Source organism: Salvelinus sp. IW2-2015, linkage group LG23 (assembly GCF_002910315.2).
Source record: "Salvelinus sp. IW2-2015 linkage group LG23, ASM291031v2, whole genome shotgun sequence".
In the NCBI taxonomy this organism is placed as follows: Eukaryota; Metazoa; Chordata; class Actinopteri; order Salmoniformes; family Salmonidae; genus Salvelinus; species Salvelinus sp. IW2-2015.
The window spans coordinates 33410390-33434879 of record NC_036863.1 but is presented as its reverse complement, the minus strand read 5'-3'; the positions used below and the strand labels follow the sequence as shown (position 1 = coordinate 33434879).

Genomic DNA, 24490 nt, shown 5'->3' with positions numbered 1-24490 from the left:
CTACTTCTTCAGATGAATCCAGTCAAATCCATCTGTTCTATGATCTTCTACATACAGTATCACTATCATATCATCCCTAACAGTTGAGCCCCACAGACCAAGAACCATATACTGTATGTGCCTTTTACATTTTCAGATTAGTCATGTTTTCAAATGTCATTATCTGCTGACTGTAACGTCAAGAGTTGTGTACAGACATCGAAGTAGACAGTAGAGCAGGTATCATCAACTAGATTGAGCTGTGGGTCGATTTTTATCTTGAGCGGATGGTCGGGGGGCCGGAACATAATTAAAAATAATTTGTAGACTGCAAATTTATGGCATTTAGCCCTAACAGATATCATATTTGATCATAATAATTTCAAGCCTTGCTTACATTTGTTTATGATCATGTGTCTCTCTATTATAAGTGGGAATACTTAGGAACAGATTTCCCTAATTAAAAATTAATTGCTCAGAAAACTTGGGGAGCCAAATAAAATCACCCTCGGGCCGCCAGTTGGGGAACCCTGCAYTAGAGGTTGTGTCCTTTCAGGTGATGTATAACATTCAAACTACAACTTATTTTGATTGATTATACAAAATGCAACTACATCAGCTGTTCAAAATAATAAACAATTGAGATATATGGTTGTTTGTCTATAAGGCTCAGTTGTGCAAATGACCCTCTATCATCCAAAGTGTGCTGTGGTGCAAAGGTTCAGCAGTAGCCAGTCTGACAGGCTAACTTGTAAATAATCAAAGAACTTTGGCCAAAGGTCCATGGAGTTGGAGAGGTACATTAGGTGAATAGAGAGGTGTGCACTCATTACAGAGCAGTGCTGTGTGTTGTACTACACTACCAGGTCTCAGAGACAATGTCCGACCAGCAGGATTACGACTGTATCGTTATAGGAGCAGGGATACAAGGCTCCTTCACCGCCTATCACCTGGCTAAAAACAACAAGAGAACTCTTGTACTGGAGCAGGTGTGTAACTAACCCATTATCCATATCCACACAGTGACTACAGTTTTGTAGTTGTTTCTGCAAGTGAACTAGTGTATTGATCCTTCAATCGGAGTGCATCTTTGAAGTCAGACCAAACAAGACAAGAAGTTTGATGGAGCTAAAAGGGAGACATCCGCAGAGAATGAACCCACGTACAACACAAGATGTTTGTAAGGCAGCAGATATCAATATTTTCTGCTGCTGATTTTTTCTTTTAACATTGGTCGATGTTGCCATTTAATTGGATAGCCAAAAAATGAAAGAGGAAGGTTATGTTCAATGGAGGCCACATTCACCTGCAATAACAGCCAACCCTCACTGCAGAAGGTGTGCACATGTGTTAAAGAAAAGGAATTGATCATTTGCAAGAAAATAACACACTGAATATGTTTTTTGCACTAGTTTAATTCATTTCAATTAAAATTGTTTATTGAGTTATATTCATCATGTCTGTGGCCTAATATTTAAACTCAATGTAGTGTGTACACATCTAACATAGCTCAACTGACAGTAACATACAGTAAGAATAAAACACTTATCATTGCAGGATAAGCACAAAGCTACAAAACAATATCAGTTTATCAGTGATACCTTTTCCTCATTACTGGCCATTGAGCACCACAGACTACAATAAGAATCATACACTGCAATATAGAGCCATAAGGACATTATGCTGTGTCATTCTTCAGTTCCTCCTGCCCCACTCCCGGGGGAGTTCCCATGGCCAGACCAGGATCATCAGGAAGGCTTATGAACATGAATTTTACACCCACATGATGGAGGAATGCTACCTGCTCTGGGCTAAACTGGAGGCTGAGGCTAATGTCACACTGTTCAGGTATGCTGCTACTTTATCTTAATCAAAAATGATGTAGAAGGGAAGCCTGTTCCTCATTATACTGTTATGCCTAGTGTGCCCTGAACTGAGCCTGGACTAGTTTCACTCACTATGTGTATTTACATTAATAGATATGACAGGAAAGCATTCAATTATGCCACTGTGAGCCGGTTCTCATTGGCTTAGACAAACCAAAGCTGATAGGACACCTTTCAAGCTCACTGACCTATCTGGGATCTGGAGAAGCTATGTTAGTGTGGGAGTGAAATGACATACTACAAAACCAGCAAGAAAAATAATGACTTCCAAACTGCATTTGAACCCCAGCATGAATCCCCTCAGTGCAGTATAAGTCATATACAGGATGTCATAAGGGCTGAGGCGTGGGGCTTACTGCAGGGATGTCCTTGGCCTATACCTTTAAAAACCATTGAGACAATGAAAGATAGAGGAGGGGAAGCTGTGTAAATCTTGGTGAGCGATACCAGGTTCCTGGAATGTATTTCACCGGCCAAATGGATCCTTCAGTGAGGAGGATAGATGAGAGCTATGCCTGTGGGCAGCCTCCGGACACTGTGCCCATCACTCAAGGACGGGCGGGCCGCACTGGGGTGCAGATCATATTTACACCCACCCAGCGGAGCGGGCTTAGAGGGTTGGGGAGGAGTGCTGATGAATGGAGCAGTCTCCTGGCTGTGGTGCTGCACATGTATCACAGCAGGCCGCCTGCACCAGAGAAAACAGCAGTCATKCATCGCCCCGGAGACCATCCCTCACCCAGACCATTCAATTAGAGGCAGCCACTCAGATACCTACAGCTCAGGCCAGCCCTGGGTGGCCCTAGCGTACAACACGGCCCTCTCCATAAACCACAAACTTTGATATTAAGGAACTTGGCCACTGCAATAATAATGGTATTAATAGAAAAATCATAGGGGTTCAACAAAAACAACAGAATAAGGATTCAAACATCAACAACAAATTAATAGTTCTGTAGGAGCCAAAAGTGCAATGAGAAAATTCACAATGTAACTGAAAACCTTCCTACCAAAACCACAGTTTGACTGTTTGAGTCCAAGTCTAAATCAAATAAATACTTATAATCCAATGCGGGGGGGCAAAAAATACAAAAAAGCAATCCCAACGGAATCCCTACCATAAAGTAATTAATCCAACAGAAAATGTAAAGGACCAATGGAAGGTGTCTATTATTACATTTTTTTCCATGTCTATTTTTCCACCAAAACAGTGGCATATGGGAGAAAAGAGGCCTGAAATCCATCTTAGCAAACAGCAAACGAAGGTCGTGTTCCCTTGCTCAGYGTGAGTGGGACATGTCCCCCCCAATATTCCAGGGGTCTATTACGTCATCCTCTCCCCAATGATTTTCTATCCACGGAATGCACTGCTTCGTTCATAGAACATGAGTAACCTCCAATATCCGCTAATTAGCAGTTGTCTTTTTCCCACAAATGTGTCTCTAACTTTTGAACGGTTGGAGTTGTCAGCTATTGTTGTCACAAATCCCGCTTCCTGAGTCTGTGTTTGCCTGTGTTTTTGTCCTGGAACGCACCCTGTCTGGTTGCCGGGCGAATTAGCTTGTTGGGAGATCGATGTTCACCCGCACCTGTATCCCATCAGTAATCTGCACACCTGTCCTGATCATCACCTCTCCCCTTCAAAAGCCCTGACCTGACATCCATTCCCTGCCGGATCGTTAGCCATGACCAGTATGTTTTGCTCACGAACCAGTCTCCAAGTTATAGAGTTTGTTTTGTTTTGTTTTATTGTTTTGTACATCTGCTTGCCTTTAACTGACCTCCGTTTTGTTCTATCTACAGCCATTTCCCCGGAACCCATCACCCATCKCTGTCTGCTCGTCGCTAGTGTTTTTTTCTATCCTTTGGATCTGCTCATCCACTCCCATCAACCCACCTCCGCTGRCCGCTCCGCCACCCGGAACTATCTACCTCCACGTTCTCATCATTTAAATAAATTCTCACCATCTTCATACTCACCTTGTCCTGGTCTGCTTCTGGGTCCGATTTTTGTAAAGCGTGACAATTGTGAAAGCTAAGACTCTCAATTAATTGTTTTGCACATTTTGACAAGATGATGGGGAGTCCCCCAAGGGGAATATCAACCAACAGACCATTTTTGAATACTCCTCTTTATGTACACCTAAAAAAACTATTTTTTTATGTTTAATCTTCTGTTTTGAATATAAAATGTAATATTGGGATATACACTCAAACTTAAATACATTTAAACTCATTATCTGACATAGTACAAGTGTCTTCTTCAATTTGAGCCAATAGCCATGTGTGTGTGAGGTGTATTCTTTTGATACCATGAAGATTTGTAAGACTACCAAAAAACACCCTTTGTGACCCTGTTTTAGCTCATTGTGATGCAGAGGGTGGACACTATCTGGCAGTGGACACTATTTGGCATGACAGCAACCTGACACATTTTCAAAATGTTCAGTTAGGGCTCTTACATTTTTTACAAAAAACTATCTTGGTTAGTTTTTATGGCTTTGAGTCTGAAATGTATTAGGTAAACATTTTCACACCCATTGTCTTCCCACTCAAACGTATCTTTCCTCTCTTTCTATGTCTCTGAAAACCTTCCAGAGGCTTTGAGTAAGGCCCAGTGCAGTCAAAATGTAATTTTTTCCCTGTATTTTGTATCATACTGTACAACAGCTGATGAAACTAACAATGTAAATGTGTGAAAATCCACACATGCCCTTTAAATCAGCATGTTTTATATGGGAGGAGTTTTGCCCGGGGACACCAGCAGGTAGTAATGGTGCTTTCAAGATAACTGGGAACTCTGAAAAATAAGAAGTCTAACCAAGTGATCTTCAGGTCGGAAAGTGGTAGCTCGTCGGAAAGTGGTAGCAGGTCGGAAAGAGGCCCGAGTTCCCAACTTGGAATTTAGAGTCGGATGATCGTTCAAATCGATTTTTCCCATTCTGAGAAGATCTTTTTCTGAGTTCCCAGTTGTCTTGAACGTACTGAAGTCTGAGATTTCCGAGTTCCCAGGTGTTTTTAACGTGACATAAACAGATCAAACAAAGAGATTTCCAAACCTCTCTGCCAATAACTACTTTTCAGGTTATATATCCCTCTCATTAGGCCCCTCCACTCTGGTGGATTGATCCACACTGTGGTTAAAGTCCCAATGCTGACGTTTTTATATCAATATCAAATCATTTTGGGGTAACAATTAAGTACCTTACTGTAAAAATGTTCCATTAAAATGGTCAAAAAGAAACAAAAACATATCTTTAGCAAAAAACGATTTCTTAAGCAAGAAATAGTTAGGACAGTCTGGRAGTGGTCTGAGTGGGGAGGGGGAGGGAACCTAAAAGCTGTTTTTGGCAGAGAGGTTTGGAACTCTCTTTGTTATTGGTCTATTAACTTAATTACCGCCTGGTGATGTCACCAGGGATGCTGAAACTCCACCCATGCACAACCTGCTGATTAGAAGGTCCTGTGTTGATTGTATTTTCAACCAGCAACTATCAGGAAATAACACTGATCAATTTCTTTCACACTTTTACAGTGATCGGTTTCATCAGCTGTTGTACAATATGATACAAGACACAGGAAAAACAGAACTCTTGTTGCGCCCAGTTCACAAGTAGTATTTTCCAAATTTCCCACTAGTTATGAATGCAGCATAATTCAAGAAAGCACTTGTTGGTAGGACAAGACTCCAACCACACCCATACCTTCACCCACATCCATTTTTGGACTTGTAAATTAATGATACTGTATGTACCCATTGATTCTTGAAGAATATCAATTATAAATGCCTCATGATCATATATATTTATATATATTCACCAAACATTCATATATATATATACACATACTATATATACAGTGGGAAGAACAGGTATTTGATACACTGCCGATTTTGCAGGTTTTCCTACTTACAAAGCATGTTATGATACACTTCTCATCATTTGGTTTAAATCCAGAGAGGTTAGAAAAAGTATCTAGATCCTCTATGTTGTGGAGGGATTCCAATTGAGGTTTTAAAAGAAAACAAGAATCATCTGCGTACAATGACACCTTTGTTTTTCAGCCATGGATTTCTAATCCCTTAATATTATTGTTGGATCTAATTTTAACAGCTAGCATTTAGATGGCAATAATAAATAGATGTGCCGATAGTGGACAACCTTGTTTAACTCCTCTTGACAGTTTAAACCTTTCTGAGATATAGCCATTATTTACTATTGTACACCTATGGCTACTATACATAACTTTAACCCATTTTAAAAGAGATTCTCCAAAATTGAAATATTCCAGGCATTTATATATAAACTCCAGTCATACTTTATCAAAAGCCTTTTCAAAGTCAGCTATGAAAACCAGGCCTGGATTTCCCGATATTTCATAGTATTCTATTGTTTCCAGTATTTGTCTTTTATTATCTCAAATGTATCGTCCATGTAAAAAAAACTGTCTGATTAGGATAAATATTATCTGACAAAACCTTTTTAATTCTATGTGCCAAGCATTTAACTAGGATTTTTGCATCACAACACTGAAGTGTAAGAGGCCTCCAATTTTTTAAATGGACAGACCTTCTTATTGCGTGTCTGATAATCTACCGTTTATATAGAAGTGGTTAAAACATGCTAATAATGGTCATCTGAGTATATCAAAAAAAGTTTTTATTATTTTATAATTATTTTTATGATACAGTATATTACAATGGATCTTTCTTGAATTAAGTTCCTCCATTTCTTTTAGTTTTTCCTCTAACTTACTCTGAGCCTTTATGGTACCGTTTTTATTGCTACAGTATCTGTCTGTACTGTTAGTCCTTCAATTTCCTTTGTTAATATGGACTCTTTTGACCTAAATTGCTTTTCTTTTATAGATGAGTACTGAATTGCATGGCCTCTAAAGGCACATTTAAAAGTGTCCCAAACAATAATGGGATCTGCTGTACCTATGTTATGTCGGAAAAAGCAAGTTATAAATTATTCTGTCCTCGTTAAAAACACGTTTATATCCAGTAGGCTTTGATTAAATTTCCAATATCCTCACCCACGTGGAAATTATGTAAGAATAATATATATGCCTATTATGTGATGATCCAACCGCATTCTGTCCCCTATCAACACTTTTTAAACTTTTGGTGCCAGAGAGAATGACATAAGAAAGTAATCAAGACGACTAGCTTGATTAAGCCCCCTCACTAGGTCAGGGTATTTAAGTCTCCATATATCTGATAATTCCAATATATCCATGACATTCATGATTTCCTTAAGTGCCTGAGGGTGATAGTTTGTAGTGTGATCTCCTTTACGGTCCATAGAGGTATTTAAAACCGTATTAAAATCTCCCACCATAATAATAGAGTCTAGTGTTGCTTTTAGAGTTGATAAATTCTTATATACATTTTCAAAGAAGCGTGGATCATCATTATTTGGACCGTATAGGTTAATAAGCCATATCTGTTTATGGTCCAATAACATATTTAAAATCATCTACCTTGAGGATCTGTTTGGACAATTTGCGAGTTTGGATCAAAATTACTGTTAATTAATATCATCAATTTCTTTGCCCATGGGAGAAATATATTTAGCCCCCCAGTCATTTTTCCACAAAACTTAATCTAAAATTGTTGAAAGAGTTTCCTGTAAACAATAGATATTATATTCTTTCTCTTAAATACTGATCGTCTTTTTTTATTATCTGCTAAGCCATTAATATAACTGGCTATACTTATTCCATCAATGACCATAATGAGACACAAGTTTAAATTCTATTTATCATAATATATGTTTGTAAACGTACCATTAAAAAGTGACATGATGATTGAGTGTCTATATAGCTGTACCATGATATTTGCATTGCTACTAAGTAAACCTCCAATTGGTCCCACTATTCCAACCGCTAAAACCCCAACCACCCCTGACCCCCCGGGTCACATGGCCCCGGAGAGACCGGACCCACCCTTCGAAAAGAGCACACAGTGCCGCCCACAGAACAGAAGCAGATCAACCGCCAAATGCATTCCATCGCCCTCACCTCGATTTGTATTATATATAGCCATTAAAAATATATTTAAAAAAACGTATTTTCCATAATTAGCCTAATATTTGTAGTAATGTAGGCAGTTTAAGCAAAGGATTATTAGGATTAAATATTATTTTAGCAAACAACTATTGTGAATCATCCTATATTGTACCTGACATCTTTTACTCCCTCGCAACAGTTGTGGGATGCACACACACACACACACACACACACACACACACACACACACACACACAACACACACACCACACACACACACACACACACACACACACACACACACACACACACACACACACACACACACACACAACACACACACACACAAACACACACACACACACACACACACACACACATACCCACTCAACCCCTTTCCCCCACAACAACCATGGACTCAGATTCTCAACAGTTGCACCATCCTAGAGTCCAACTCAAGAAAGGTCTTGATTTACGAATGTATAAACAGTTGCATCTGTATGAGGCCTGCAAAACTGAGCAAAAAATGGGCAGAAATGGGGAGATTTGATTAACCATTGTCACGTCCTAGGTGATGGAGGTCAGATATACCCCCTTCCCCTTATACACCCACACATGGTCCCCCATTGTGACTATATTCCCAAGCAAATCCGTGCAGTCAGATTTTGTGCCACCAGGGCCACAATAATATGCCCCCTCTCTGAATGTCCGAGTGTGACCCCCTGCCACTGCCTGGGTGGGGGCACCCCACCGGAATCCCCACCGGCTAGGTACAAGGTCGTCAAGGTTCTCATTAGCAGCTTTGAGAATTTCCTTGTAAATTATGCTCTCCCATCAGGGGGCTCTGGCTTTGCAGAACCAACCCTGCCAGGCAGGCTCAGAATCTTGAGGGGGCGGTGCTGCTCTAGAAGGTCTCTGACTGCATTTTGGCTGCATACAGGCTGCTTACAGCAGGCCCATAAAACAGATAGGGACTTCTCATTAGTATCTGGGTCGTTKAGGTGGGTATCTAGGGTATAGGGTTGTGGACCATTCCATCAATATATAAAATTTAGTTTCCCATGATAGGACAATAAATAAATTAGATGTATAATTTATTTTAAAATGCTATTCCATCATGATAGGACAATAAATAAATAAATAAGATGTATAATTCATTATGAAATGTATATCCCTCATCTGCACAAAATTGAAAGCTCTCTCACAACCCCTGCTCACAAACATACATTGGTTCTGGGATATGCAACCTTTTCCTTTCTCACTCACTTAACGCCACACTTTCCCAAACACCAATTAGTCCAAGGCTATGCCATTTCTTTCTTCTCATTGGTTCAAATTACAAATATGTCAAAGAACTATAAACTCGTTCATAATTATCAATTACTCAATTTACCTTAAAATCAGTATCACAGATGACCTTAACTTCATTATCCAAATGGCCCTCCCATGAGGCTGATCAGACCACAAAGGAAATATTGTAAGAGCTTTCTTTGTCTGCTTATATGCCCCCTTTATTTATCCTATGATTCTGACTAGGTGTACAGGGAGAATACTGTAAGAACGGCCCATGTTCTGAATTCTGTTGCTGTACATTTAGGTGCTGAACAAATAGTTCTATTGACTACGTCCATTTTAGCTCGCTCATTAGTCTTAATCGAAATTACGGATTGCCTCATGTCTGCTCATCGTTCCCTTATGCCATTGTTTATACATCTCATTGTTATAGGCCTATTGCTTATATCTCATTAATACTGTATCTTATTCATAATTGTAGGCAATGTTGGAATGATTTCATTGTTTTGCTTACTTTGTGTATTATAATTAGCTCATGTGCTTTTCTTGACGAGAAGGAGATACAATATTATGTTGTTGAGTCTGTTTGCCAGTGACAGTCTCTTCCCATTCAAATTTTTGTTTTCAACAAAAAATTCAGTAATAGACCAATGTAATTCCTTTTGATATAGAGAGGGTTGTTTTGTTTGCGCAATGTGCTGTCTGTGCGTCGGTATATTGTTTTTAAAACTGGATCCTCACAAATTTATTTTTATTCTTTTTAGACTACATAGGCCTAGCAAAATYCTTCAAATGGTACTGTAGGCGAACCGAGTCTCTCTCTCTCTCTCTCTCTCTTTGGTGAATTTAAGGCCTCAAAATCTTGCTGAATTTATCTGAACTAACATCTACAATATCTGAATTTCTGTCTGTGTCCATTTTGAAAGTGCTGAAGGAATAGGCCTACCTCGTCGCAGCTCCTTTGCTTGCACTTGCTTATACTTAGAGCTAAGTGTTAATGATATAAGAATACATTTTATGAACTTACTGAACATGAATGTAATATGTTTGTGTATGGTTACAAAGTCAAAACTCATGTTGGCGTTTGTTATCATTGAAGGAGAATGCGGTTCTTATTGACTTACACAAATCCACAAAGAGTCAGTAAAAAACACATTTGTTTAAGCAAGTCAGCCATATCAGCTATGGCTTTTAAAAAGGCTGTAAATGAGGCTGAATTAACTCTTTCGATGACAGACAAGGCTCCGCTGATAGACAAGTGTAGCAGTGGTAAGGATTCACTCCATGTTGCTGAAAGGAACATTCTGCTGTTGGGACAGCTTTACGTAGGCCCTGACAGTTTCTGGGCACAGTTTGTCACCCTTATAGTGCAATTAATGTATTGTTTAGTGTTGTGTTGTGTAGTGGCTTTGCTGGCATGAGTCTAAAAAAAAATTGGGGAGTTTGCCCCAGCAAGATTTACATGCTAAAATCACCACTGGCACACACACCCATGCAGGCACACACGCAGACACACAGTTTATGTTATACAAACATGTAGCAACGACGACGACAAACATAAATACACCTCTCTTACAAACACACATCCAGCTATGCAGCTGAGCCCCCTGTGATGACATCTGCTCCCATCTCTCTCCAACAAAACCAAATACAGATTGGCCTTTAACTTCCACTTACATACAATCCATACAGTACATACACTATAAATATAGTACATACACTATATGCACAGTACATACCATATACATACAATACATACACTATGTATACAGTACATACAGTACATACACTATATATACAGTACATACACTACATATACATTACACAATATACACAGTACATACACTATATATACATTACACTATATACACAGTACATACACTATAAATACAGTATATACAGAACATATACTGTATAGTACATACACTATATACAGTACATACAATACATACCTATACTATATATACAGTACATGAAGTATATACATTATATATACAGTAAATACACTATATACACTATATATGCAGTACATACAGCATATACACTATATATACAGTACATACAGTACATACACAATATATACAGTACATACAGTACACATACAGTGCATACAGTACATACACAATACATACAGTACATACAGTACAAACACTATGCATACAGTACAAACTCTATACATACAGGACATACACTATATATACAGTACATAAAGTATATATACATTGCATAAACTATATATACAGTAAATACAGTATTTACACTATACATACAGTACATKCACTAAACACAGAGTACGTGCACTATATATACATTACATACACTAAATATACAGTACATACAGTACATCCACTATATATACAGTACATACACTACATATACATTACATAGAGTACATAAACTATATACACAGTACATACACTATATACACAGTACATACACTATATATACAGTATATACAGAACATACACTATGTACAGTACATACAGTACATGCACTTCATAGACAGTACATAAACTATATATATAGTATATACAATATAAATACAGTACATACGATGTATATACAGTACATACAGTACATACACTATATACACTATATGTACTGTACAAACACTATATGTACTGTACAAACACTATATATACAGTACATGCAATATGTATACAGTACATACAATACATATAGTACATACACTATATACAGTACATACAATACATATAGTACCTACACTATATATACAGTACATGAAGTATATACATTATATATACAGTAAATACAGTATATACACTATATATAGTACATACAGCATGTACACTATATATACAGTACATACAGTACATACACAATATATACAGTACATACAGTACACATACAGTGCATACAGTACATACACAATAAATACAGTACATACAGTACATACACTATACATACAGTACAAACTCTATACATACAGMACATACATAATACATACAGTACATACAGTACATACACTATACATACAGTACAAACTCTATACATACAGGACATACACTATATATACAGTACATAAAGTACATATACAGTGCATAAACTATAGATACAGTAAATACAGTATTTACACTATACATACAGTACATACACTAAAACACAGAGTACGTGCACTATATATACAGTACATACACTAAATATACAGTACATACAGTACATACACTATATACACATAGACACATACACATATACACAGTACATACACTATATATACAGTATATACAGAACATACACTATGTACAGTACATACAGTACATGCACTTCATAGACAGTACATACACTATATATATAGTATATAAAATATAAATACAGTACATACACTGTATATACAGTACATACGGTACATACACTATATACACTATATGTACTGTACAAACACTACATATACAGTACATGCAATATGTATACAGTACATACAATACATATATTACATACACTATATACAGGACATACAATACATATAGTACCTACACTATATATACAGTACATACACTATATATACAGTACAAACAGTTCATACACTATGAATATTGTACATGCACTATATATACAGTAAATACAGTACATACACTATATATACAGTAAATAGAGTACATACAGTATATATACAGTACATACAGTTCATACACTATATATACAGTACATACTCTATATATACAGTACATACTCTATATATACAGTACATACACTATATATGCAGTACATACACTATATATGCAGTACTTACAGTACATACAGTACTTACACTATATATACAGTACATACACAACATATGCAGTACATACAATATGTATACAGTACATACAGTACATACACTATATATACATTATATATATTATATATACAGCACATACACCATATAAACAGTAAATACACTGTACATACAGTAATGCAGTATATACACTATATATAGAGTAAATACAGTACATACACAATATTTACAGTACATACAGTGATAGCCAAGCGTAGCGGTGGTAAGGTTTCACTCCATGGTGCTGAAAGGAATGTTGGGACAGCTTTATGTAGGCCCTTACAGTTTGTGGGCACTGTTTGTCACCGTTATAGTGCAATTAATGTATTGTTTAGTGTTGTGTTTTGTAGTGACTTTGCTGGCATGCTTCTAAAAAAATATTGGGGAGTTTGTCCCAGCAAGATTTACATGCTAAAATCACCACTGGCACACACACGCATGCAGGCACACACGCAGACACACAGATTATGGTATACAAACATGTAACAACTACGACGACAAACATAAATACATATGACACAAAGACCTAGGACTTCCTGCAGCTGTTCCTGCTAGCTTCACCTCTCTTACAAACACGCATTCAGCTATGCAGCTGAGCCCCCTGTGATGACATCTGCTCCCATCTCTCTCCAACAAAACCAAATACAGATTGGCCTTTAACTTCCACTTACATACAGTATATACACTATAAATACAGTACATACACTACAGTCATGGCCAAAAGTTTTGAGAATGACACAAATATGAATTTCCACAAAGTTTGCTGCTTCAGTGTCTTTAGATATTTTTGTCAGATGTTACTATGGAATACTGAAGTATAATTACAAGCATTTCATAAGGCTTTTATTTACAATTACATGAAGTTGATGAAAAGATTCAATATTTGCAGTGTTGACCCTTCTTTTTCAAGACCTCTGCAATCCGCCCTGGCATGCGGTCAATTAACTTCTGGGCCACATCCTGACTGATGGCAGCCCATTCTTGCATAGTCAATGCTTGGAGTTTGTCCGAATTTGTGGGGTTTTGTTTGTCCTCCCGCCTCTTGAGGATTGACCACAAGTTCTCAATGGGATTAAGGTCTGGGGAGTTTCCTGGCCATGGACCCAAAATATCGATGTTTTGTTCCCCGAGCCACTTAGTTATCACTTTTGCCTTATGGCAAGGTGCTCCATCATGCTAGAAAAGGCATTGTTCGTCACCAAACTGTTCGTCACCAAACTGTTCATGGATGGATGGTTGCTCTCTGAGGATGTGTTGGTACCATTCTTTATTCATGGCTGTGTTCTTAGGCAAAATTGTGAGTGAGCCCACTCCCTTGGCTGAGAAGCAACCCCACACTTGAATGGTCTCAGGATGCTTTACTGTTGGCATGACACAGGACTGATGGTAGCGCTCACCTTGTCTTCTCCGGACAAATAGTGCATACACTATTTATACAGTAAATACAGTGTGTACGCTATATATACAGTATGTTCAGTACATACAGTATACATACAGTACATACAGTTCATACACTATATATACAGTTCAAACTTATATATAATACAATACCTACGCTACACATACAGTACATACAGTACATATACAGCACATACAGTACATAGACTGTGTAAACAGTACATACACTGTATATACAGTACAGACACTGTATATACACAGTACATACACTATATATACAGTACATACAGTACATACACGATATATTGTGTAGTGGCAACATCTAGAAGCAACAACGGCTCAGTCGCAGAGTGGTAGGGGTTTGGRGGATGCCAGGAGAACGCTACCTGCCCCAATGCATAGTGCCAACTGTAAAGTTTGGTGGAGGAGGAATAATGGTCTGGGGCTGTTTTTCATGGTCGGGCTAGGCCCCTTAGTTCCAGTGAAGGGAAATCTTAATGCTACAGCATACAAAAACATTCTAGACGAGTCTGTGCTTCCAACTTTGTGGCAACCGTTTGGGCAAGGCCCTTTCCTGTTTGAGCATGACAATGCCCACATGCACAAAGCGATGTCCATACAGAAATGGTTTGTCAAGATTGGTGTGGAAGAACTTGATTGGCCTGCACAGAGCCCTGACTTCAACCCCATCGAACACCTTTGGGATGAATTGGATCACCGACTGCGAGCCAGGCCTAATCGCCCCACAGCAATGTTCCAACATCTAGTGGAAAACCTTCCCAGTTATAGCAGCAAAGGGGGGACCAAATCCATATTAATATCCATGATTTTGGAATGAGATGTTCGATGAGCAGGTGTCCACATATTTCTGTTCATGTCGTGTATATAACGGCTGACATTTCATTCACCCATTTTGCCATTCACTTACACACCAAGCTGACATGGGGACAATTGAACTCCACGTAAGCGTGTTCCTGTATTTAAACATTCCTCTGTGTGTGGACCACACAACTCTAAGGACTTCTGCCAGGTAAGAAGAGCACAATTCTGTATCTATTGTAACCTCTACCTTTCCTGGAACTGCGTGAGAGCATATTTCCGTTTTTTTATCATAAATAAATAATCACCCTCCTGAGGCCATAATCAGTGAATTATAGCGGTCTGTGTCTCTGACAGACACTGCAGGGTCAGACACAGGGCGGTAACAGGCTCTGCGGGACACAGACGGTCCGTCTCCAGAATAAATAACTCTACTTGTCCTTCCTTACTCTCAGCAGGGTCATGATTGAAAACACTTTCTATAATTCTGTAACTGAGATGATTTATAATCACATCTCTCAGGTCTGACTGCAGGAGAACAGACCCTTCATCTAGGGAAAACAAGACAATACGAGACACAAGGGCTTGACCATACAGAGAGGTTGACTACATGAATGTAACTACAGGAAACTATGTACTACAACCCACTGGGCACACCACGTAATTTCAACATGGACATTTGGGAAATATTTGGTTGAGACAGTGATCAATTCCAATTGAAAAACAATGTCTGAGTTTTGGTTATCACTTTGCTTTCAACCATTTAAAAGCACAAGAAAGTTCAAATGGGAATACAATGTAAGATATTTTGTATTTAAATATAACGTGTTATCACTGTGCTTCATCTAATAGCACAACCAAATAGCCTGGATTGCAGTTGAGATTACATTAAAAGCGGTCAATGCTGTTTGTGATTCTGCGCAAATTATTACAGCAATATTGGGAAGATCTCCACAGACCTGTGACCTTTGCATGCTATCTTGAACATGCGTTCTTCCTATGATTACATAAGATTACATTTATAGTCACAATGTGGCCATGGATGTGTTACTCATTTTAAGGTTGAATAAATAGTTCCGTTTGTTTGAAAGATAGACTTAACTTTAGGCTTTTTACTGTATTGCAAAAGTAATCCTGAATTTTGTTTGGTTGTCAACGCAACCAAATATCAACATTTGAAGGAGATGTATCATCTGTGCCACTGACTTAGTCTGGATTTAATTCCAGTTTGTCTAATTCATATTTGATATGTTGGATTCACGTCTCCATCTCAACCAAAATTCTAAGTTAACGAATAGGACTAAATCACATCAAACTTTAAATGCACTTTTATTCAAGTTTGATGTGATTTAGTCATATTCTTTAACTTAGATTTTTGTTTGAGATGGAGGCGTGAATCTTACATATAAATGATTAAATTGAAGATTAAATTTGAAATCAACCAACGTTTGAAACCGTCGGCATATACAGTACAGGATGTATTGTCTATTTTTAGTTGAACCCTGGGTTGAATATAAAACAATAGCTGTTGATGACTTCGCAAGTGGTACTGTACATATACCTAAATATGGATGATACTAGGCTATCTTGTACATGACTTATAAAGTATGGTTACATTTCATTTGCTCTCCCTTTCAAAGGACTTCGATAGCAACAGTGAATCTCTTTAGTTAATGATAATTTCTCAATCATCATTCTCACGATAGCACATTGGTAGCAGTCAGGGACAAATATCAAAGCTGGGCTTGGTTAAAACCCTGCATGGGAGACCAAATGGATAACTGTAGATAAATCAATTCTCCAGTAGGAGGTGCTGCCCAACCTATAGTTTCTGATAGTGGATATAACGTAGAAGATCTGATGTTGTTTCGAATTTCACCCTCAAAACATAGAAACACCAGCTAACTACAGCACAGGTAACTCCAGAGGAAGCTGTACAGGGAGGGAGTGTGCGTTCCCTTTGAGGAAAGTCTGTTAAATGTGTCTGCCCTTATGTGCTGTGCTGCCGTTGCCAGGTGGTGAAGATCAATGTGTGCTACTGGAAGGAGAAGGTTCCGGGCACATATGACATCAGCAGCCGCTTCCCTTGCTTTGTCCAGTTGGGAGTGGAGGGATCGCAGTACCACTTCTATGGCCTTCCCTCCAATGAGTACCCAGGCCTGATGAAGGTGAGGAACACTGCCTGGATACGGAAAGTATCACCTACTAACACTGAATAATGCAGCAACTATTAGAGTGCCATTTCCTTGGACAAAATGACTGCTGTCCTGTAGAGGGGATAGGCTGAAAGCAGCATTCCTTCACACTGTAATCAGATCCCTATTGTGAGGAATGAATGCACAGAGGACGCTGTTTGTAGGGTTTGAGTGTATATCCCTAAGGATACATTGCATTGCATTTAGCTATCAGACAAATCCCACTTTCTACCCTTAATAAGACTTTAGAATATCAAACCAACTAACGCATGTAATTAAGTCATACACCTCCATGGTGAGAGATTCAGAATGTCTCTATGCTTCAGTAGTGGTATTGTCCTTGTGTTCATCAGATCTGCTACCACATGGGCAGTGAGACGGAGCCCGACGAGAGGGACCGACAGACAGACAGGACGGACGTCAATCTCCTGTCCCAGTTTGTGTCCCGCTACCTCCCGGGCCTGGAGCCAGAGCCAGCTGCGGTGGAGAGCTGCCTGTACACGGTCAGTCAGACTACTGCCGTCCAGTGGTGATTTTAGCATGGAAATCTTGGTGGGGCAAACTCCCCCCCCAAAAAAATGTGATCCATGCCAGCAAAGCCACTACACAACACAACACCAAAAAAATACAATAATTGCACTATAACAGTGACAAACGGTGCCCACAAACTGTTACGGTCTACATAAAGCTGTCCCAACAGCAGAGATTTCTTTTCAGCACCATGGAGTGAATCCTTACCACTGGTACACCTGGTTATCAGCGGAGCCTTGTCTGGCAGATAAACAGTTCATTCAGCCTCACTTAATTCCCTTCAAAAAACATATCTGATATGGCTGACTTGCTTAAACAAATGTGGATTCTACTGACAATTGAGATGTACAAACTATGGCATAAGGGGACGACGAGCGGATAAGAGACAATCCGTAATTTAAATTAAGACATTAATGAGCGAGCTCAAATGGACGTAGTCAATATAACTATTTCTTCAGCACTTTTGAAATGTACAGTGACGGAATTCAGAACATGGGCTGTTTACAGTATTCTCCCTGTACACCAAGTCAGAACCGTAGGATAAAAAAATAGGGCATTTATAAGCAGACACTGAAAGCTCTTACAATATTCGATGATTACATTTATCTAAAACAGACTATAGGCTACTGTACATGTGCACCACTAAATCAGAACAGTAGGCTAAGTTTTGAGGGGGAAAGGGACCAAATTATTAGGGTGAGGCACATGGGCTACTACCAGCTTACTACACAACATACACTTAGTATTGCTTTCTTAGCTACATTATACATAAATCCCTGGCATATTACATAATTTATGCAGCAGCATACAATATGTTTTTGGACTCCCCATTGTTGTGCTGTGCTCACATGAACAGGAAGGTTGCGTGGTGGTCCTTGTGGGCAAATTTTGTCATCAAACTTTGTCATCAAAGTCTAGCATTCTCTGGATTTATGGTGCTTTCAAGACAACTGGGAACTCGGGAAAAAGGTTGAATCATGACGTCAGTGATCTTCACATCGGAGCTCTAGAAAGAGGCCCGAGTTCCGACTTGGAATTCCGAGTTAGATGGCCATTCAAATGTATTTTCCCGATCGGAGCTCATATTTTTCAGAGTTCCCAGTTGTCTTGAAGTCACTGAAGTCGGAGATTTCCCAGTTCCAAGTTTCCAGCTGTTTTGAACACGGCAGAAGTCATGCTGGATTGACAGCATGGCCAATGTATTCAACCTTTTCTGGCCCATTGTGTTGAATGTTTATCCTTTTAAGCTAGGAAAAGAGACCCTTAAACCCAGAATTTGACCACACACCCACTCCACTGAATAGCAGGCTAGTGATTGTTTTGCAATGCTTGCAGTTAGCCACTCATTCCTTCCAAACCACACATTGTTGCATTTGCAATTTCCAACTGGTTGTGTAATGTTTATGTCCAATGGCTGATGAGCATTGATACGTTTTATCTATTATTTCTTTTCATATGACAAGGATTGAAAAGGATTTGCCAGTAGATTGTCAACGTGATTCATGATGATGACTGCTTGTCTAGCTTGCTAGCTAAGATTGGAAAGTATGATGTTGGCATGATCAGTCCAATCAAAGCTATGGTAGATATAACTTGATTTGATGTCATTTTATCTGTGGCCAACTTAATGGCAGCACCCAAGGGGCTTGAATTAGAAATGTTTTGCTAAACAGGTGGGGCTCTGAATGACGGGTCGCCACTGCTGCCGTCTCTGTACTACAGTAACCCAGAGCTGAAKATTTCACTAGATGGATTAATCCTCACAAATCTAACTAGAGACTTAGCTGTCTGACTAAACCATCAATATCATTAGTATTGGCTATTTTCAGAGCGTCGATAGAGGCTATCAACAATAACTGTAGAATGTGTTAATTCTAACAGCACTCATGACATTATGATTACAATGTTCTGTTGAGTGACTCAATTGAGCGTGCGGATGGAACACAAGGTTAAGTTCAGCAATCCAGTTTGGATTCATGTAATTAGAATGAAAGCATGTGGCAAACTCTCAGAGAGACTCTAAACAACATTATTGAAGAGAGAACACGGAGACACATTTTCAGTACTCAAAACAACCCTCCATGTGCTTCAACAATGACTCTTAATATTCTTGATTTACACTTGTAGATAAAATGTGGATAAGTTTACTGTACACAGGTGTACATTTTACAAGGAGTATGCATGCTCTCTTGTTGCCTGCAGGTCACACCAGACCATCACTTTGTTCTAGATCGTCACCCTCACCACAACAACATCATCATTGGAGCAGGATTCTCAGGTATTTTACAGGAGTCCCTGTGTCCCTGTCCCACCTCTCACGGTACTGTGTTCTCAAATCTCTCTACAATATCTATCTGCACATTCCAGCATCGAGGAACCATATCCCTAAAACCTACAGCCAAATGGCAACTTGTGTAAGTTTCTGCCGGCCCCTCAGTTGAAAGCCAGGTTTGTTGCCTGGCTGCGTCCCTTTTCATATTGGCAGAGTGTACTAATCCAGACTGGAAGACCATTCACTCAGACCAGGAGAGACTTCCCAGAATGATTTCTGTCTGTTCAGCGGCTTCTGCTAAAGAATTCTGCGATTAAACTTGTAATTCATTTCTGCTCTTAAACAGTTTATATCTACGACCCGTACAGCTTGGGGGGTTAGGAACTCCACCAAGCTCTGCCACAGCCCTGGCATGGTGCCAAAGCTATTCATCTTGCGGTGCATTGTCTTGCATGTAACGACACAACTGGAAAAACAACCGGCAGTCTGCTACGCTTAGCGTGCTCTATTGTTCTTTCAGCCTCCTCATATTCCTGGGGTTTAGGGTTTATTACAAGTGTTCTATTGCTTTAATAAGGCATTACGAGCAATGGACGGGGTCACCATGTATCACTATTCATTTGTTTGATGCTCTTATACCACCCACATATTGTTTACCGTGTTCACAGTGTAATACTCTCATATTGCACTTAAACCACTTATATTGCGCTCATCTAAATGGCTTACATGCTAGGTTCAGGTCTAATTAATCTGATTTGAGACTTTCTACCACTCTGTCATTTGAAAATATGAAATATATTATACTGGAATGCAATGGTAAATCATAAAGATATAGTAGCGCCAAATTTCAGGAAGGAATTTTCTGTACCACAGACTCATAATTATTGGGTTGTGCTACCTTTTGTCTACCATTACTAATAGCAGGGCAGAATAGTAATCAAGCAGACAGAATCAGACAAAAGAGATTCTGCTGGCCCTATTGTGTCTGCTCTCTCATTCTCTCTCCTTCCCCTCCATCCCTCCCTCCCCATCTCTTTGTGACACTGTATGCCTGTCACGGCCAGGACCTGCTCCCCCAGGTCTACCATTGACCTCCTCTCACCTCAATAAGATTAATGTATTTTGGGCAGGCAGCACAATCACCCTTTGAGTGATCCGCTCATCCCTCTCTTTCGAAAAGCCTCCTTCCTCTCATCTGCTTGAACAGCTATTCTTAGAGAAAAGTGTGAGATGGAAAAAAGTGAGAAATTGATGAAGTGCAAAAAAATACTATTACCTGATTATAGTAATTGAACAATTCAAGGTCTACCACATATTGCTCTCATTCTGTAGACCCTTTTGTTCGTAAATTACATACTCTACGTTTTACCCAGATTAACCTTTAGACATTGTATTATATGCACATATTTTAGACTGACTTAAGGTCACTGAGCACTTTCTTTTCCCAGGTCATGGTTTCAAGTTTGGTCCAGTCGTTGGGAAGGTGCTGTGTGAGCTGAGCCTTGGACAGATGCCCTCCTATGACCTCTCCCCATTCAAAATCCAGCGGTTCCAGTCCAACCCCAAATCCTCTTTATAGACCTAGTCACAAAGTAAGCAACTGGAATCAGAAGCAAGTATTGATCCACTATGGTTCATCTCAGTACAGACTGATTGACAAGGTCCAATGTGAACTTTGTTATGAATGTGAAGTATCCAAGTGCGTATGATGCCAATACCACCTCTTTGTGAATGATGCACATACCATAGACTTCTGTATGATTTACAAACAAGGCAGCTACTCATTGACTATCAGAGCTGCATTATAAATCAAGATAATAATGAATGTAGATGATGAAGACTGAAACCTGTTGTTTATCTATAGGTTTTCAATCCCTGCCTTGGTACTCACTTTGATTTTCACCCCAGTGTTTCTCCCTGTAATGACAATCCCCCTCATAAAGCAAACACATTGTTAAAACGCCATCAGCTGTGGAGACARTAGTCTTTCTGCCATGGAAGCTAACAGCTAACCCAGTAATGTTCCACAGTACCTGTTCTCTCTGTAAACATTTTCATCACTAATCAGCAAGTCACACAATGACCACAGTTCATCAGCTTCAATGGGGAAATTATACAGTGATCACCAAGATATTTATTCACAGAGCTGGAAATGAATTTGTATTGATTGAGCTAGACAATGGCCACATTAAAAGGCCATTACATCAGCAGCACAGGGCTAAATCCATGCCTCTCCCTAAGCAGCAGCAGAGGCTGCATGAGCTGGGGCTGGGCCAGAGGCGGAGTGGTGCTTCATGCTGAGTAACCAGGGGAATACAGCACGTCAGAGGAGAGAAGAAGGCTAGAATTACATTACACCATTTACATGAGACATTCTCCAGACAAATTAATTTGTCAGGGGTGACTTCATCACTTGGGCCATTTTTACACCTCATATTTTCTGCTGTGTTACATTTTTACAGRTAGATTTTTTATTTTGGAACAGTTGGATCTCTGCAATGAGCTAGCCTTATATTAAAATAGCATGTTGACATTTAGGTTATATAGGGTCATTTTTGTGTGTCAATTGAAACAGGCGCCACATTCAGAATAGCACCTGCAACACATTTCAAACGGTGGTCTATGGTTCTGCGTTCAGCATGAAATGAAAAGCATTTAGAAACTCATCAGATGGGACTTCTAATGCTCCTAGCATAAATTATTCAGATAATTGTTTTGCTCATTTTTCTAATTCCGCCATTGTTTATCTAGCTGCACTCCTGTCCTCCATTCAAACAGAATTTGACAAAGTGAGATTCATGGCTGCTTTTAGGGAAACAGAAATGCAACATTTAATGGTTTCTTTCCAGCTTTTCAATGCCGTATTTCGTGGTGGCCTAGATTACTTTTGATTTATACAGCAGTGAAGTTTGAAATTAAAACACAGGCATAGTAAATGCACTGTGTCAACAGGTAACTATGACAACACCTTATTTTAAGGTAGAGAGGGCGGGTGCGCTTACGCTAATGGAGGGGAAGTATTGAGAGAGAAAGAACAGTGTGTATATAATTTTGAAGGGGATGGGGGCTCACATTGGTGCCAAAATTATACTGTATTGACATTCACTTCTTTAGCTTCTGATTCATTTATTTTTTAGATGGAGTTCAAGATCACAGACCTGGCCTGTGGGGGGACAAAATACATGAGCTAAATTAAAAAGTCTAAAGACAAACAATATTTCCCTTCAGCATCAGTTAAATGAAAATGCAATGAAAATACTGTATCACTGAATGTGTTACTGCATCTGAAAGTTTGTGCATCATAGCTTTTAAAAGGAAAGTCTATGATGCACCAATGCTCTTGAATGTACTTAGTCAGATACAGCACATTCGGAAAGCATTTTGTTACGTTACAGCCTTATTCTAAAATGTTGAGATGTTTCTACCACCTGTGGTGAATTCAATTGATTGGACATGATATGGAAAGACACACACCTGTCTATATAAGGGCCCACAGTTGACAGTGCATGTCAGAGCAAAAACCAAGCCATGAGGTCGAAGGAATTGTCCGTAGAGCTCCGAGAAAGGATTGTGTCGAGGCACAGATCTCGGGAAGGGTACCAAAACATTTCTGCAGCATTTAAGGTCCCCAAGAACACAGTGGTCGCCATAATTCTTAAATGGAAGAAGTTTGGAACCACCAAGACTCTTCCTAGAGCTGGCACCCAGCCAAAAGGAGCAATCGGGGGAAAAGGTATTTGGTCAGGGAGGTGACCAAGAACCGAATGGTCACTCTGAGAGAGCTCCAGAGTTCCTCTGTGTAGATGGGAGAACCTTCCAGAAGGACAACCATCTCTGCAGCACTCCACCAATCAGGAATTTATAGTAGAGGGGCCAGACGGAAGCCACTCTTCAGTAAAAGGAAAATGACAGCCCGATTGGAGTTTACCAAAAGGCACCTAAAGGACTCTGAGACAATGAGAAATAAGATTCTCTAGTCTGATGAAACCAAGATTGAACTCTTTGGTCTGAATGCCAAGCGTCACGTCTGGAGGAAACCTGGCACCATCCCTACGGTGAAGCATGGTGGTGGCAGCATCATGCTGTGGGGATGTTTTTCAGTGGCAGCGACTGGGAGACTAGTCAGGACCGAGGCAAACATGAACGGAGCAAACTACAGAGATCCTTGATGAAAACCTACTCCAGAGCACTCAGGACCTCAGACTGGGATGAAGGTTCACCTTCCAACAGGACAACAACACTAAGCACAGAGCCAAGACAGCGCAGGAGTGGCTTCAGGACAAGTCTCTGAATTACCTTGAGTGGTCCAGCCAAAGCCCAGACTTGAACC

At 39.4% G+C, this 24490-nt stretch overlaps 1 protein-coding gene across 1 annotated transcript; it reads left to right on the top strand.

The window, feature by feature from the left end:
• The first annotated feature begins 833 nt into the window (after positions 1-833).
• On the top strand, positions 834-21854 carry LOC111950942 (peroxisomal sarcosine oxidase-like). The gene is made up of 7 exons (XM_023968899.2): positions 834-968; positions 1679-1827; positions 1959-1989; positions 17133-17330; positions 17711-17860; positions 20091-20166; positions 21609-21854. Exons 1-7 carry the CDS (start codon positions 858-860, stop codon positions 21737-21739), a joined length of 846 nt encoding a protein of 281 aa, XP_023824667.1. The 5' UTR covers positions 834-857; the 3' UTR covers positions 21740-21854.
• Positions 21855-24490: the final 2636 nt, after the last annotated feature.